At 40.5% G+C, this 14,543-nt stretch overlaps 1 protein-coding gene across 2 annotated transcripts in view; it reads left to right on the forward strand.

Moving 5' to 3' along the window:
• Window positions 1-10,259, forward strand: part of CBR4 (carbonyl reductase 4) — a 51,971-nt gene extending 41,712 nt beyond the window's left edge. For both annotated transcript variants that reach the window (XM_073606202.1, XM_073606194.1), the window contains exons 4-6: window positions 848-984; window positions 5,738-5,872; window positions 10,048-10,259. In XM_073606202.1, the coding sequence (XP_073462303.1) occupies window positions 848-984; window positions 5,738-5,872; window positions 10,048-10,226 (451 nt within the window). In that variant the 3' untranslated portion in view covers window positions 10,227-10,259. The remainder of the gene's footprint in view (window positions 1-847; window positions 985-5,737; window positions 5,873-10,047) is intronic.
• The last annotated feature ends 4,284 nt before the right edge of the window (window positions 10,260-14,543 follow it).

The following is a 14,543-nucleotide window of genomic DNA, read 5'->3' on the forward strand; positions in this document are numbered from 1 at the left end:
TGCAGCTTGTATCTCATAACTGGATTCCAATCCATGGAGAATAGCTACATGACTGCTTACCACCATGCTGCCACCACTCATGTATGTGTGCCTACAGATCATTGGTGCACCATGAACACCAGCACTAAATGAGCACTGATTTAAAGAGAGTGATTCATTTCAGTGTTCCGTTCAAATTGGACAAATGTCCTAGTGTTTGAGCAATGTCACAGGAATAGCTTCCCTTGAGTGCAGTTGTTTCCCAGCTACTATGTTAAGAAAATAAATGAATTACTTTAGCACAAATGCCTATTTCCTCTGGCTTTAAATTGTTTGTTACCCCAACATTTCATATTCCTGATATGTGCCTGCTGTACCATATACATATACGTGTATGGAAAAGTATCCTGTTCTCTTTTATTGCTTTCTTTGTGTAAAATCCATGGTGTTCTCCTTAGTCCCTCTGCTTTCCGATTTAAAAACTGACCACACTAAGCAGGAGAGCACAGCCTGGGTAGTTCTCTAGCTGTGCTGGGAAATCAGTCTGCTCTCCTGACACACCCCCCTCAGAAGCTTCACTGGGAAGCTTGGTGTCCTGCTGCTTATACTCCACCCAGCTCTAATGCAGCTGAGAACAGAGGGAAGGTGATCACTTATAAAAAAGAGGAAAAAAAAATTTAAAAAGCTGAATGTTTTTTTGTTTTGCTTTTTTACAAAGTGATCATTTATGACCACCTTAAGCAAATGCCCCCTGCTTTTATCTCTGAGAATCATTCCAATGCTAAAAGTCTGGTCACAATTTTTTGGGAGCAGTACAAGTGAATGCTATGTTGTTTTGACTAGTAAAATAAGTGTATTATTTTTCCAGGGATGGACTGTTAATGAGAACCAAGTCAGAAGATATATTGTCTCAGCTTTCCGTTAACCTCATAGGACCGATACATACATGTAAAATTGCACTGCGAAGCATGGTCCAGCAGCAGGGTGGCGCTATTGTCAATATAGGTAACTGGGTGCTAAATAAAATGACTGTGATTGCAGCATGCCACTGCAGACAAATACATTTAATACATTTACATTATTAATGCTTTCTGAAAAGTGGAGTTAAAATGTTTAAGGAGTGAGAAGAATACCCTTCTTAGGCCTCATGTACACTGCACCTGCTAAACTGACGTTTAGGAGCAGTTGGGCGTTTTTTTAATCAGCCCCCGAACTCTCCTCAATGTTATCTTATGTGTACATGTACACTCAGTTGTTTATAGTGGTTAGAGCAGGGGTGGGCAACCTTAAAGAGGTGGAGATCTACCTGAACTACATGGGAGAAGTCAAAGATCACCGGGCACAGTGTCACCTCCTCACACCTGATTTAAACCTCCAATTGCTACCATGTCGCAATCGTGCAGGATTTAATAGAAGTCCATGGCTAAGCACAGCAAAGCTGCAGGTACACTGCACTGCACCCGCAGTGTGGGTAAACCGCAGTACATGAGTGTGCAAGCAGCCCTATACTATTATGCCCAGTGTATTGCTTCACTCTGACCTGAAGATCTCTTCTTTCCTCCTGCTGGCACTACTCTGGAGACCGCTAGCCGGGATGAGAGGTGGAGTGTAGTTGGTATCACTTGGCATGGGACAGGAGCCAGCACTACAGAGGAGGCATTGGCTTATGTGGCTCTTGCTCCTTACTACAGATCCAACTTTACAAGCAGTTCCTCCATATTGTACTCTGATGCTTTGCAATGGTGGGTCAGCAAGCCCAGACCACGATCTACTAGTCGCCTGTCGGCGATCTACAGGTTGCTGGCCCCCGGTTTAGAGGCAGTTGAGATTACTGGCATATTTTTGAAAGCAGATAAATCGCGTTCAGGACTGTAGTTTACTGACATTTCAAATTCTTGAAACCACATGTAAAAGCGGTAACCCGCGTTTATGCACGTTTGCATTTATAATCGTTTTTAAAGGGGAAAAAAATTCTGTGGAAAAAACAACAAAAACACAATTTTCACCACATGCTGCTGCCTGCAAGCTTAACCCACCGTCAAGGAAAGAGAGAGGAGGAAACACAGATAACCGCCGCTAAACATACTTAATTGCGGTATGTAAAAGCGGCAAACCAGACATTTTAACCGTAGGTTACTAGCTGTCAAGTTTCCAGCATTCAGAAGAGGTTTTCAAATGTCCTGTGTACACGAAGCCTTAGACAGTTGTTCTCGTTGGATGATTTCCTCTCACTTCTTGTGGGGACAACTCTAAAATTTTGAATTTCCCCTCACTTGAATCTCCCCAATAGGGACACAGCAATAAAAAGTTAACATAGGAGCTAACCTTCCCCACTTTATCCAAAACTAAAAAAAAAAGTTTTATCTTTAAAAATAGGCTGTTGCTAATAGCAACCAATCAAGCTTTATTTTCTGTGGTCTAATTTGCATTTAAAACATAAATTCTGCCTCAGTTTGTGGAAATTAACCCAACGATATACATAAAAAAGAACTATAGTATATGTACCATTCCATAGTATACAAAACTCTAAAGAAGTATTTATAAACCCCTGATCTGCTACCTTCTGGAAGCATACCTATTGTTTTGGACCGTATATACTGTTGGCTACAAAAGTTTGAGCTGTAGGCCCTGTGAAGAGAAGAGATAGCTGTATATCAGCCCTTCAGGTATGTAAGTGCCACTTTCAATTTACCCAAATATAACCTTTGACAGAATAAACAAAAGATGGAGTTAGGGCAGTTGGCAGGTTGTTCAAGTAGGTGGATTTGGAGTAAGATTTGGTGATGCTGCTCATTGTTCTAGCTGAAGACTCTGGAGTTAGGAAACAAAGCCCTGCCTTTACCAAGATGGCTGCCTCCACACCAAGACAGAATGCAGAAGAAAAGCATTTCAACCAAAGTGGGCACCAAACAAGAGTTCCTAGAGTCAAAAGTGGTATTTTATTGATTTCACAAATTACAACAGGCAATAAAAAAACACCAAGACTCCAAAATAAATGGAATGTCAGTTGGACTGAGAACAAAGCTCTTGAAAAATATATCCAATCCAGAAGGAAAATCTTGAAAAAAAACAAACAAACATATTAGCGGTAGAGCAGCTTGCTCTTTGGATGTGGACTACAATTTTCCAGGAGCTTTGCTCTGGGTCTGGCTCATAACTATTTTATTTCTATTTTTTTTTACCCCTGATGAAGGTGGAGTGCTGAGCCCCTGAAACACATTGTAGAGAACATTTGTTTGATGCCCTATTTGGTTTTACTGCATTAGGACTTCCCAATTCATTATTTTTACTATACAGGATTGAAGTAGCACCAACCGTTTGCACATCGCTTTACAATATAAAGGAAGACAATAAAGCAACAATACAATTCAATACAAGAGGTTTAGGAGGGCCCTGCTCCTGGGAGCTTACAATCGAAAGGGCCCTTCTCCTGGGAGCTTACAATCGAAAGGGCCCGTCTCCTGGGAGCTTACAATCGAAAGGGCCCTGCTCCTGGGCGCTTACAATCGAATAGGCAGGGACTGGTGGAACAAAAGGTAATACCTGTGGAGAATGAACTGATAGGAGAAATAAAATATTTAACTGAAAGCATGAGGCCTTTGTCCCTTGAGAGGGGCTCATATTTTTTGGAGAGCTACCGAACACAAACCATCTGATTTTGTTAGGACCTCTCTCATTATATATGGGTGATCCATATCTGTAGGACATCTCTCTCTTTGGGAAAGTACAAAAAGATGCATGGTAATTCAGTAATTGAGAAAAATCAGCTACAGTGAGCCCACAGGCAATGCTGGCGGTTAGTCCTATACCTTTTTTTTTTTTTTTTTTTTTTTTTTTTTTTTTTTTTTTTGGCACAGCTTCCAGAGTTCCTCCTTTAATGTACCTTTTTAGATATACCCCACACTTTATCTGCCAGCCCTACAAACACATAGAGCAGTCCATTTCCAAGAATATTAGTTTGCGCTATTCGCTCAAAAAAGTATAAGTTAAATTTTAGTCCTCTGAGGCTGAAATAGTAGGAATTCATCTCTTGAGCCACTGTCCAAGTTGTTCAAAGTGGAATTTCACGATCATTAATCTCTTCAATAAACACACCTATAACTCAAGGACAACATCAGTGATAGCAGATGTCATTTATCTGAAAATATTCAGATAAATTGTAAAATAATCCTTTAGGAAATCCAGATGAAAACCATTTCCATACATTTGTTTTCTTTACTGATGTGTCATATACCAGATGGAATAGAAATGTTATTGGATCATTGCTAATGTTTTTGGCAAACGTAACTTTTTTCAGTGAAGGACTGTATTGACCAGACAAGTGATCCATATAAGTACAGAGACTGATAACTTGCACTAAGCAGGTGTCTTCTCTATATAAATAAATAAACAAAGCGATCATATCCTTTTTCATAAAGAGGAATGACTATCACATGTGACTTCTGAAAGTGTTGGACTTAAGAGAGGCTGTGCTTTTATGTCTACATGACAGTGAGTATTCTGTACAGATAAAAAACACAATTCCATATTCTGTTGCTCTATAAACTCTAACACAGCATGGTAACAAAAATATATTGCAGGGTCTCTAGCTGTATGTGTTGTGTGCTCTTGTTCAATCCATTGCCAATAAAGTCAAAGTCTAGTAAGAACTCCAGAAGACGAGAACGCCATTAATCTGTAAAGAAGCAGCAGGAAGGAATGTCCATTATTGGATAAAACTGCTAATGTACGAAACGTGTGCTTATAAGAACAGTTTGTGTTCCTCTTAGCAACCAATCAGAACATTTCTTTCTTTCTGAGCTCTTCTACACAGAAATTACAGAAGCTGATTGGATGCCATAGGCACAAAAAAATAAAAGTGATGTGTTTTGTAGATTTTGCTTAGCACTTAGCTTTGGGAGTCTGAAGCCAGTGTAGGGCTATTAAATGAATGAGAGTTTGTAAGAAATATGGGAGGAGAACCTGATCACGTGACCTGTAAATCACATAAACACTTTCTTCCGCATCAGGCAGATAGAACTCTATGCAGTACCACACTGTGGTTTGCATTTTATGAATGGGCTGTAAATTGCAGACCATGGATTGTGAGGCCGGGCATAATGGAGTATAATGGGAAACAGATAGCGATATCTGCCTTTTAGTGAGTATTTAATAGTGTAAATTAACAGAAAATTAATCCTAAACTCATTTGAAGAATTCCACTAAGGTATAATTGCATCTAAACTGGCCATATAACATTATTCATGTAAAATTGTAGATACGTGTATGATAGTCTTTAATAAAAAGAATAGATACAATGGAAGTGGTTCGGTATAACAAGGAATTAGACAGTCACTGCTAAATGAAGGGCTAAGCCGAATAATATATGACTGTAAGATAAAGCTCACTTGTATGACATGGTGTAGGGACACCTGCCATTTCTCCATGGAATAAAGCACACAGATAGATGTGGAAGGATTGTTGAATGACTTGGGAGAGCATGGACCTTTTTTGAAGTACCGTCCTCACAGGGGATGACTTACTAAGAGTGCAAAATCTAGTACAGCTCTGCATAGAAACCAGGTTTCCAGTTTTTTTTTTTGTCAAACCTTAATTGAACAAGCTGAAATTAGAAGCTAATTGGCTACCATGCACAGCTGCACAAGATTTTGCACTCTACAGTTTTAGTAAATCAACCCCACAGTGTTCTATTTATCTATTTATCTTCTGCTGCTTTCATTCTGTGTTGTTGACTGATAGCCCTTCTTTGAATTTGCAGGCAGTGTGGTTGGCCACAAAGGGAATGCTGGACAGAGTATTTACAGTGCCAGCAAGGAAGGCTTGGTTGGATTCTCCAAATCCCTGGCTAAAGAAGTTGCAAGGAAGAACATACGGGTTAATGTGGTTGCCCCCGGTAAGAAAACCTTTTTTTCTTTAGTGGTGAATGATTGGCGTCCAGTCCCCCAACCACTTAGAAGGGTAAAGCCATCTATAATTAAGGACAACATACAGTGGGGACAGAAAGTATTCAGACCCCCTTAAATTTTTCACTCTTTGTTATATTGCAGCCATTTGCTAAAATCTTTAAGTTCATTTTTTTCCTCATTAATGTACACACAGCACCCCATATTGACAGAAAAACACAGAATTATTGACATTTTTGCATATTTTAAAAAAAGGAAAAACTGAAATATCACATGGTCCTAAGTATTCAGACCCTTTGCTGTGACACTCATATATTTAACTCAGGTCCTGTCCATTTCTTCTGATCATCCTTGGTTCTACATCTTTGAGTCCAGCTGTGTTTGATTATACTTATTGGACTTGATTAGGAAAGCCACACACCTGTCTATATAAGACCTTACAGCTCACAGTGCATGTCAGAGCAAATGAGAATCATGAGGTCAAAGGAACTGCCTGAAGAGCTCAGAGACAGAATTGTGGCAAAGCACAGATCTGGCCAAGGTTACAAAAAAAATTTCTGCTGCACTTAAGGTTCCTAAGAGCACAGTGGCCTCCATAATCCTTAAATGGAAGACATTTGGGACGACCAGAACCCTTCCTAGAGCTGGCCGTCCAGCCAAACTGAGCTATCGGGGGAGAAGAGCCTTGGTGAGAGAGGTAAAGAAGAACCCAAAGATCACTGTGGCTGAGCTCCAGAGATGCAGTCGGGAGATGGGAGAAAGTTGTAGAAAGTCAACCATCACTGCAGCCCTCCACCAGTCGGGGCTTTATGGCAGAGTGGCCCGACGGAAGCCTCTCCTCAGCGCATGACACATGAAAGCCCGCATGGAGTTTGCTAAAAAATGCCTGAAGGACTCCAAGATGGTGAGAAATAGGATTCTTTGGTCTGATGAGACCAAGATAGAACTTTTTGGCTTTAATTCTAAGCGGTATGTGTGGAGAAGACCAGGCACTGCTCATCACCTGTCCACTACAGTCCCAACAGTGAAGTATGGTGGTGGCAGCATCTTGCTGTGGGGGTGTTTTTCAGCTGCAGGGACAGGACGACTGGTTGCAATCGAGGGAAAGATGAATGCGGCCAAGTACAGGGATATCCTGGACGAAAACCTTCTCCAGAGTGCTCAGGACCTCAGACTGGGCCGAAGGTTTACCTTCCAACAAGACAATGACCCTAAGCGCACAGCTAAAATAATGGAGTGGCTTCACAACAACTCCGTGACTGTTCTTGAATGGCCCAGCCAGAGCCCTGACTTAAACCCAATTGAGCATCTCTGGAGAGACCTAAAAATGGCTGTCCACCAACGTTTACCATCCAACCTGACAGAACTGCAAGGAGGAATGGCAGAGGATCCCCAAATCCAGGTGTGAAAAACTTGTTGCATCTTTCCCTAAATGACTCATGGCTGTATTAGATCAAAAGGGTGCTTCTACTAAATACTGAGCAAAGGGTCTGAATACTTAGGACCATTTGATATTTCAGTTTTTCTTTTTTAATAAATCTGCAAAAATGTCAACAATTCTGTGTTTTTCTGTCAATAAGGGGTGCTGTGTGTACATTAATGAGGAAAAAAATGAACTTACATTATTTTAGCAAATGTCTGCAATATAACAAACAGTGAAAAATTTAAGGGGGTCTGAATACTTTCCGTCCCCACTGTATATGTATCTTAATAAAAACACAGATACAGAGAAATCAGCACTCCATACACAATACTCATTTAATGGAAGTGGTGCGTGGCAAACCATTTACTATTGACCGTATCAAACAGCCTTTTTACCAAATGCGCAGGATTAACCCCTTAGGTTTCACAGGGAGTATAACAAGCATGCGTTACTGCATATACAGACTGATTTTTACCCCTGTGGGTTTAGTAACACATTAAGCATGCTGACAACCAAAACAAGTGTTAAACAAATACTAAACACACACTGTTTAATTTACATTGTGCCGTCTATTTCTGTATATGGATGATGGCATTTGAATGTTTTTATTTATTTTTTCATTAAAATAATTAAAGTACCTTTTTCCTAATCGATATACAGCTGTCACATGACCTAGCTATTTCCCAGCCTGTCTGCAGGGAAACCTAAGCAGGGGAGCTTCTAGTCCTCTGCTGCTGGTCACATGTTCAAAATAAAAAAAAAAAAAACAGCCTTTGGAATGCAGAGGAAAAATAAATTATTTTCATCAACAAACTGTTTTAAATTGTCATACAAATATATATTTGAAATCAAATCTTTATTATTTTGTGACAATAACATGGTGTGGGTGGATTTTTGCAAGTCACAGGCTGTGTCATGCCCCTCCAGCCTGTGTCTTAGAATAAGAGGGAGGTGAAGCCTCCATCAATTTACATGTAATATCCCATCCCTATTGTGTTTAGCTAGTTAGTGGGTATGGAGGAGGGAGGGAGTGTGATGTAATTTACTACTGTGTATACACCCACGTGTGACTCTATAGTCACATGGGCTACTCAGCTGTGATAGGGAGGATATGCTCAACATAAAAACTCACTGAAAACCGAGCATGTGCAAAGTGGCCACCACAACTGCAAAATCTCTAGCTGAATTGGGGACATGAACAGAAGATGGCGATAGAGAGCAGCAGGATCAACCAGTTTTTTTGCAGAATACAGAAAACAAATCTCATACTGACAGGGTGAATATGAACAGCATGTAATACAGCATTTATTGATAGTTTTTTATGATGTGGGTTTAACGACACTTTAACACACCCTCATTAAAAACCCTGATGGGTTTTGCTTTCTTTTTTTTCCCCCTGCAAAGTAAAAGCATAACTTTTTGAAGTATGTGCTAGTATGTATCGCATACTAGCACATTATGTGATACCTGCAAACGAAGCCCGCATTGTCCCCACTGCAGGCCACATCCATCTTCGCCCCTCTTCCTTCCGGGGCCGCGGACTCTGGCTCTGTGACTGGCCGGAGACATGTGACATCACTCCCACGCATGCGTGTGGGAGCCACCAGTTACACCACTTGCTAGTGAAGAAACGGCACGGGCGGCCGCCTCTTCACAGCTCATGCGCCGATAACATCATCTGCACAGTGTACAGCAAATATCTCCTAAACGGCGCACGTTTAGGGGATATTTTCAGCACCAATAGGTAAGCCTTATTATAGGCTTACCTATAGGTACAACTTACCAGTGGAGGTTTACAGCCTCTTTAACACGCTAAAACACAGCACTAAATCTGCAAATGGGCTCTAAGGCTCCATTCACACTAGCGCGTTTTTTGATGCATTTTGCATTTTGCAGAAATGCATGGGAATTTTTTAACATGGGTTCCTATGGAACATGTTCACATCAATGCCTTTTTGTATCTCTGCATTTTTGGAAAGGGTCAGGGACTTTTTTTCATGCAAAATGCAGCGTTTTGCATGTAATAGAATTCAATGGACAAGCATCAAAAACGCAAGTGCAGCGTTTTTGCAGCGTTTTTGCCGTTTTTTTAAAAAAAAAACTGTAAAAAAAAAAAAAAAAAAAAAAAATGCAAAAACGCTGCTCAAAAACGTGGCAAGCATGAAAAAAAAAACTCCAAAAACGCTCAAAAGCAACATGCATAGGTGTGAATTGAGCCTTAGTGTTTGTGCTTCAGAAGAGAAGATCAATTTCTCTACCATCTGTAATTCTTTGTTCAGCAGTTCCTGATTGAGTTCTTACTGCCTCTCTTATGTCCAGGTAAGGTTTCTGGGGGGTCATCCCTTGAGAATTGTTAGAGTGATGCAATTCGTGGAACTTCTGGTTGTCTGTTACATTTCATCCAATATGTAAAGTGACAAGAAGGTTTATGTCTTCAATAGTGCACTTGCACTATTTCAGGAGAAAACTGTTAGTGAATCAAACAAATCTAGAGCTGGGGTTGAGATACCTATTAAAAAGGGAAAATTCAGAACTAACTGAAAGGAATTGATAAGGGGAATGTTATTAAAAAAAATATTTTTTACTGATGGGTGAAACTCTAAAACTGCTTAGTTATTTTATGGAACTTCTTTATCGGGTTCAAGAAATACAGTAGAGCCTCCATTCTTTATAATTAATAATTCTAATAAGTTAAATAATCTCCCTTTCTTTCTTTATTTTACTATGTATATCAATTTTTAGGATTCATTCACACGGATATGACTTCAAGCCTGGATAAGGACTTGGTGAGCCAAAGTATCCCTCTGAGCAGGTTTGGTGAAGCGGAAGAAGTGGCTCACGCTGTGGCTTTCTTGTTGGAGTCCCCGTATGTTACTGGCCATGTTTTAGTGGTGGATGGAGGGTTACAACTCCAGATTTAAAAACATAAATAAAGCATTTTTTCTAATCTCCTACTTTTTGCTTATCCAGGTACTGTGACAGGGTTGGCCAAAAGGTAGGCAAAGGGACAGCACATTAACAGGAGCAGTGTGCCAAAGGGGGGGGGGGTGTACTTTGGCCATTTTACCTTGAATGCTAAAAGAATCTTGTCCCAGTACTGGTGACAAACTATTCAAGTGACCAAGTGCTTTAAGTCTTGAAGCGGACCTTCAGTCGTTTTTCATCTTTCCATCTCTTAAATCCCTAGCCCTTGTTGTTTTAACTTTGGATGGTAAAACATTTTTTTTCTGCCAGTAAATATCTTATACAGCCCACTTCATGTTTCTTGTCTGGTCATTAGCTTGGCTTATGACCTATTGCACAGCTCTCTCTCTCACTCTCATGAGAGTTTGCCAGGAAGGGAGGGGAGATGAGTCATAAGAGGGCCAATGAGAGCTGGAGGTGTGCCTCTGTGTGTCTGTACATCCAGGAAGTGAACAGGCAGCAGCTTCAGCTGCCCACAGTTAAAATGGATGCAGCCAGACATAGTGGAGTTAGATTTCTGCAGCATATTTGGCAAGTACAGAAACACAGTATATATAAAATAATATGCAAAGTGGTTGGAGGAAAGCTTCAGAATGGCAAAGATGTTTTTATTACAAATTATGTGAGCAGACTGCAGTTTCTCTTTAACCACTTGCCGATCAGCCACTGTATATATACAGCAGAAGGGCACGGGCCCGCTGCATGTCGCGGGAGCACAACTGTAGACTCTATGTCTGCCCGCGATTGTGGTACACAGAGGCAGAGTGGGGATTTGCCTATGTAAATAAGGGGGATCCCCAGTGATCAGGAACAGGGATCTCTGTGGTGTGCCAGAGAAGCCCAACCCCCACACAGTTAGGACACACCCAGGAAACAAAGTTAACCCCTTGATCGCCCCCTAGTGTTAACCCCTTCCCTGCGTCAGTGTCGTTTATGCATTGATCAGTGCTTTTTTTTTTTTTTTTTAGCACTGATCAATGGAATAATGTCACTGGTCCTCAAAGTGTTACTTGGGGTCAGATTTGTACCGCAGCAATTTCGCAGTCCTGCTAAAAATCGAAGATCGCTGCCATTACCAGTAAAAACATAAAAAAAATAAAATAAAAATAAAATAAAAGTCCATAAATCTTTCCCATAGTTTGTAGACGCGACAACTTTTGCACAAACCAATCAATGTATGCTTATTGCGATTTTTTTATTTATTTATTTATTTATTTATTTTTACCAAAAATATGTAGCAGAATAAACTGATGAATACATTTTTTTATATATATAACATTTTTTTTTGGGGGGGGGGGATATGCATTATTGCAGAAACCGCGCAATTGTCAGTTAAAATGAAGCAGTGCCGTATTGCAAAAAATGACAAAAAATGTATAAAAGTGCAGCGCTATAAACTAGCAAATATATAGATCAAAAAATTAGGTGTATACACACATTGAATAAAGTTTAGAACAAACTAAAAATTACCATAGATATGGATTACACAATATAAATATGCAGTGTTGATCTGCAAAAACAGTTAAAACAGGTAAAACAAAAATAATAAACCTAATTGTCAAAAAATAAATAAACAATGACTGGTAATGAGAACAGTGATGATTCCAAAGGACCTAAATTGAATATAGAGAAAAACTTAAACACAACAGTCCATAGTATAAATTTGTGAAAAAAATATGTGAAAAACCACCACCAAAGGTCTATGGAGGTTAAGCGTAACAACTGATGGAAATACGACTCCCAGGTTCACAAGTGAATAGATAGTTAATTTCCAGGACCTGATAGGTAAGTTGATACTGAGGGAACCACAGGTGAACAGAAGGTCTAAATCGGTCCCGGGGCCATCACCAGGAACATCAAAAGGCTTACCGGAAGATAATGACTTGAGATGACATACGTCATACAAGTCCCAAAAGGCTTGTTGACCACCCGGTCCGAACAATGTAACTTGTCAGATGTCATCAGCATACACTCACATAGCGTAATAACGTTTAAAATACTGGTTTATTAAAATATTAAAAAACAAACTCACATTTTGGAAGATCAAAAACATCATATAGCGGCAATCGTGAGGGGTCCACCCCTCGTGGACCCCTCACGATTGCCGCTATATGATGTTCAAAGCTATTTTTGATCTTCCAAAATGTGAGTTTGTTTTTTAATATTTTAATAAACCAGTATTTTAAACGTTATCACGCTATGTGAGTTTTCTTCTCGCATGGCATTTGATTTACCCGTTTTGGCCCATGTCGGGTTGCTTATGGATGTGGAAGCTGTGATGTCACCCTCCCTTCCCACTGTATGCTGACAACATCTGACAAGTTACATTGTTCGGACCGGGTGGTCAACAAGCCTTTTGGGACTTGTATGACGTATGTCATCTCAAGTCATACGTGATGACGTACACCGGACTAAAATAAGGAAGTTGATAGCCAATAGCTGCCCTAGCGTCGTTTTTTTGTCCGTCGGACTAGCATACAGACGAGCGGATTTCTGGGTCCGGCGGAGTTACAACGTAAAGATTTGAAGCATGTTCCAAATCTAAAGTCCGTCAGATTTGTGACTGGAAAAGTCCGCTGAAGGTCCGGTGAAGCCCACACACGATCAGATTGTCTGCCGGATTTGGTCTGTCGGCGTCCGTCAGACCAGTCCGGTCGAAAAGTCAGACCGTGTGTACGCCCCATAAGACACTCTGACAGGTTTATATTGCTGTCTTGGTTCTCCTTAAGGAAATTCACCCCTCTGCATATCCTGATGATCACTGGCACCAAGACAAAATGATAGGAGAGCAAACATTTTTGAGCTGTCACCAGGGGCAAGAGGTGAGAGTTGAGTCATGCAATGGTGACAAATGTTTCTGTAACGTTCTGGTAGCTTTATTGTTTTGGGAATTCCCCTCACTTTAGAGATATTTCCTATCCTTTCCTGTTGGGTCTCCAGGACAGGAAGTGAAGAGAAATGAAATGTCCCCAGCAGGACATGGGTATACAAAAAATAGGCCTAAATGGGTTTTAACTCTTCAGTACTTTATCAAAAACTATATAAAAAAAAAAAAGTTTAGGTAGTACAAACACTTAAATAGAGTGAAGTCTGTTATCCATAGTAAATGGGAAATATACAGTATATACAGTAACTCGCAAAAGTGAGTACACCCCTCACATTTTTGTAAATATTTTATTCTATCTTTTCATGTGACAACACTGAAGAAATGTAAAATAGTGAGCATACAGCTTGTATAACAATGTAAATTTGCTGTCCCCTCAAAATACATCAACACTCAGCCATTAATGTCTAAACCACTGTCAACAAAAGTGAGTACACCCCGAAGTGAAAATGTCCAAATTGGGCCTAAAGTGTCAATATTTTGTGTGCCCACCATTATTTTCCAGCACTGCCTTAACCTTCTTGGGCATGGAGTTCACCAGATCTTCACAGGTTGCCACTGAAGTCCTCTTCCACTCCTCCATGATGACATCACGGAGCTGGTGGATGTTAGAGACCTTGCGCTCCTCCACCTACCGTTTGAGGATGCCCCACAGATGATCAGTAGGGTTTAGGTCTAGAGATATGCTTGGCCAGTCCATCACCTTTACCCTCAGCTTCTTTTTTTTTAATCAAGAATAACATTTATTTGAGTATAAAAGTCAATGCGGGTTGTTACAAGCAAGGTGCAACAGGCACCAAACGTATATAAAACAGATTTCGTACAGAGTCGTCTGACATATCATATGAATTGCAGGGATATTTCTAAACATCGCTATCTATATTGGGAGCATACGTTTACAAAAATCATGACATAAGTGAGTGATGGTGATACTTGCTAAGTATTTATGATTGCAGGTTTAGAGAAACAGTTGGCATTAGTCAGTGCAGATGGAGGAATCATCCACCCATCTGTCCCATATTTTATGGAACTTATCGGGGCATCCCCGGTGGGAGTACAGGACTTTTTTATAGCGGAGGGTGAGATTCACAGCCCTCTTTCATTGCTGGATGGTAGAGGGAGTAGGTCTGAGCCATAATTGGGCTATCTGCATTCTGGCAGTGAACAGGGTTTCCTGCAAGAAAACCGACAGATGCTTCTCCTCCTCTGGGAGGGGAAGGAGGCCGAGCATGCATTGGCGTGGGCATACTGGTAAAAGGGAACCCATGTAGTCGTGGAGGAATTTGACAATTTGTGACCAATATCGCTGGATGGATGGGCAGGACCATATCAGATGGTAGAAGGTGCTAACATTGTCGCCACACCTGGGACAGGTTGTGTTGGCATCTGG

The sequence above is a fragment of the Aquarana catesbeiana genome, linkage group LG01 (genome assembly GCF_042186555.1).
Source record: "Aquarana catesbeiana isolate 2022-GZ linkage group LG01, ASM4218655v1, whole genome shotgun sequence".
NCBI lineage: Eukaryota > Metazoa > Chordata > Amphibia > Anura > Ranidae > Aquarana > Aquarana catesbeiana.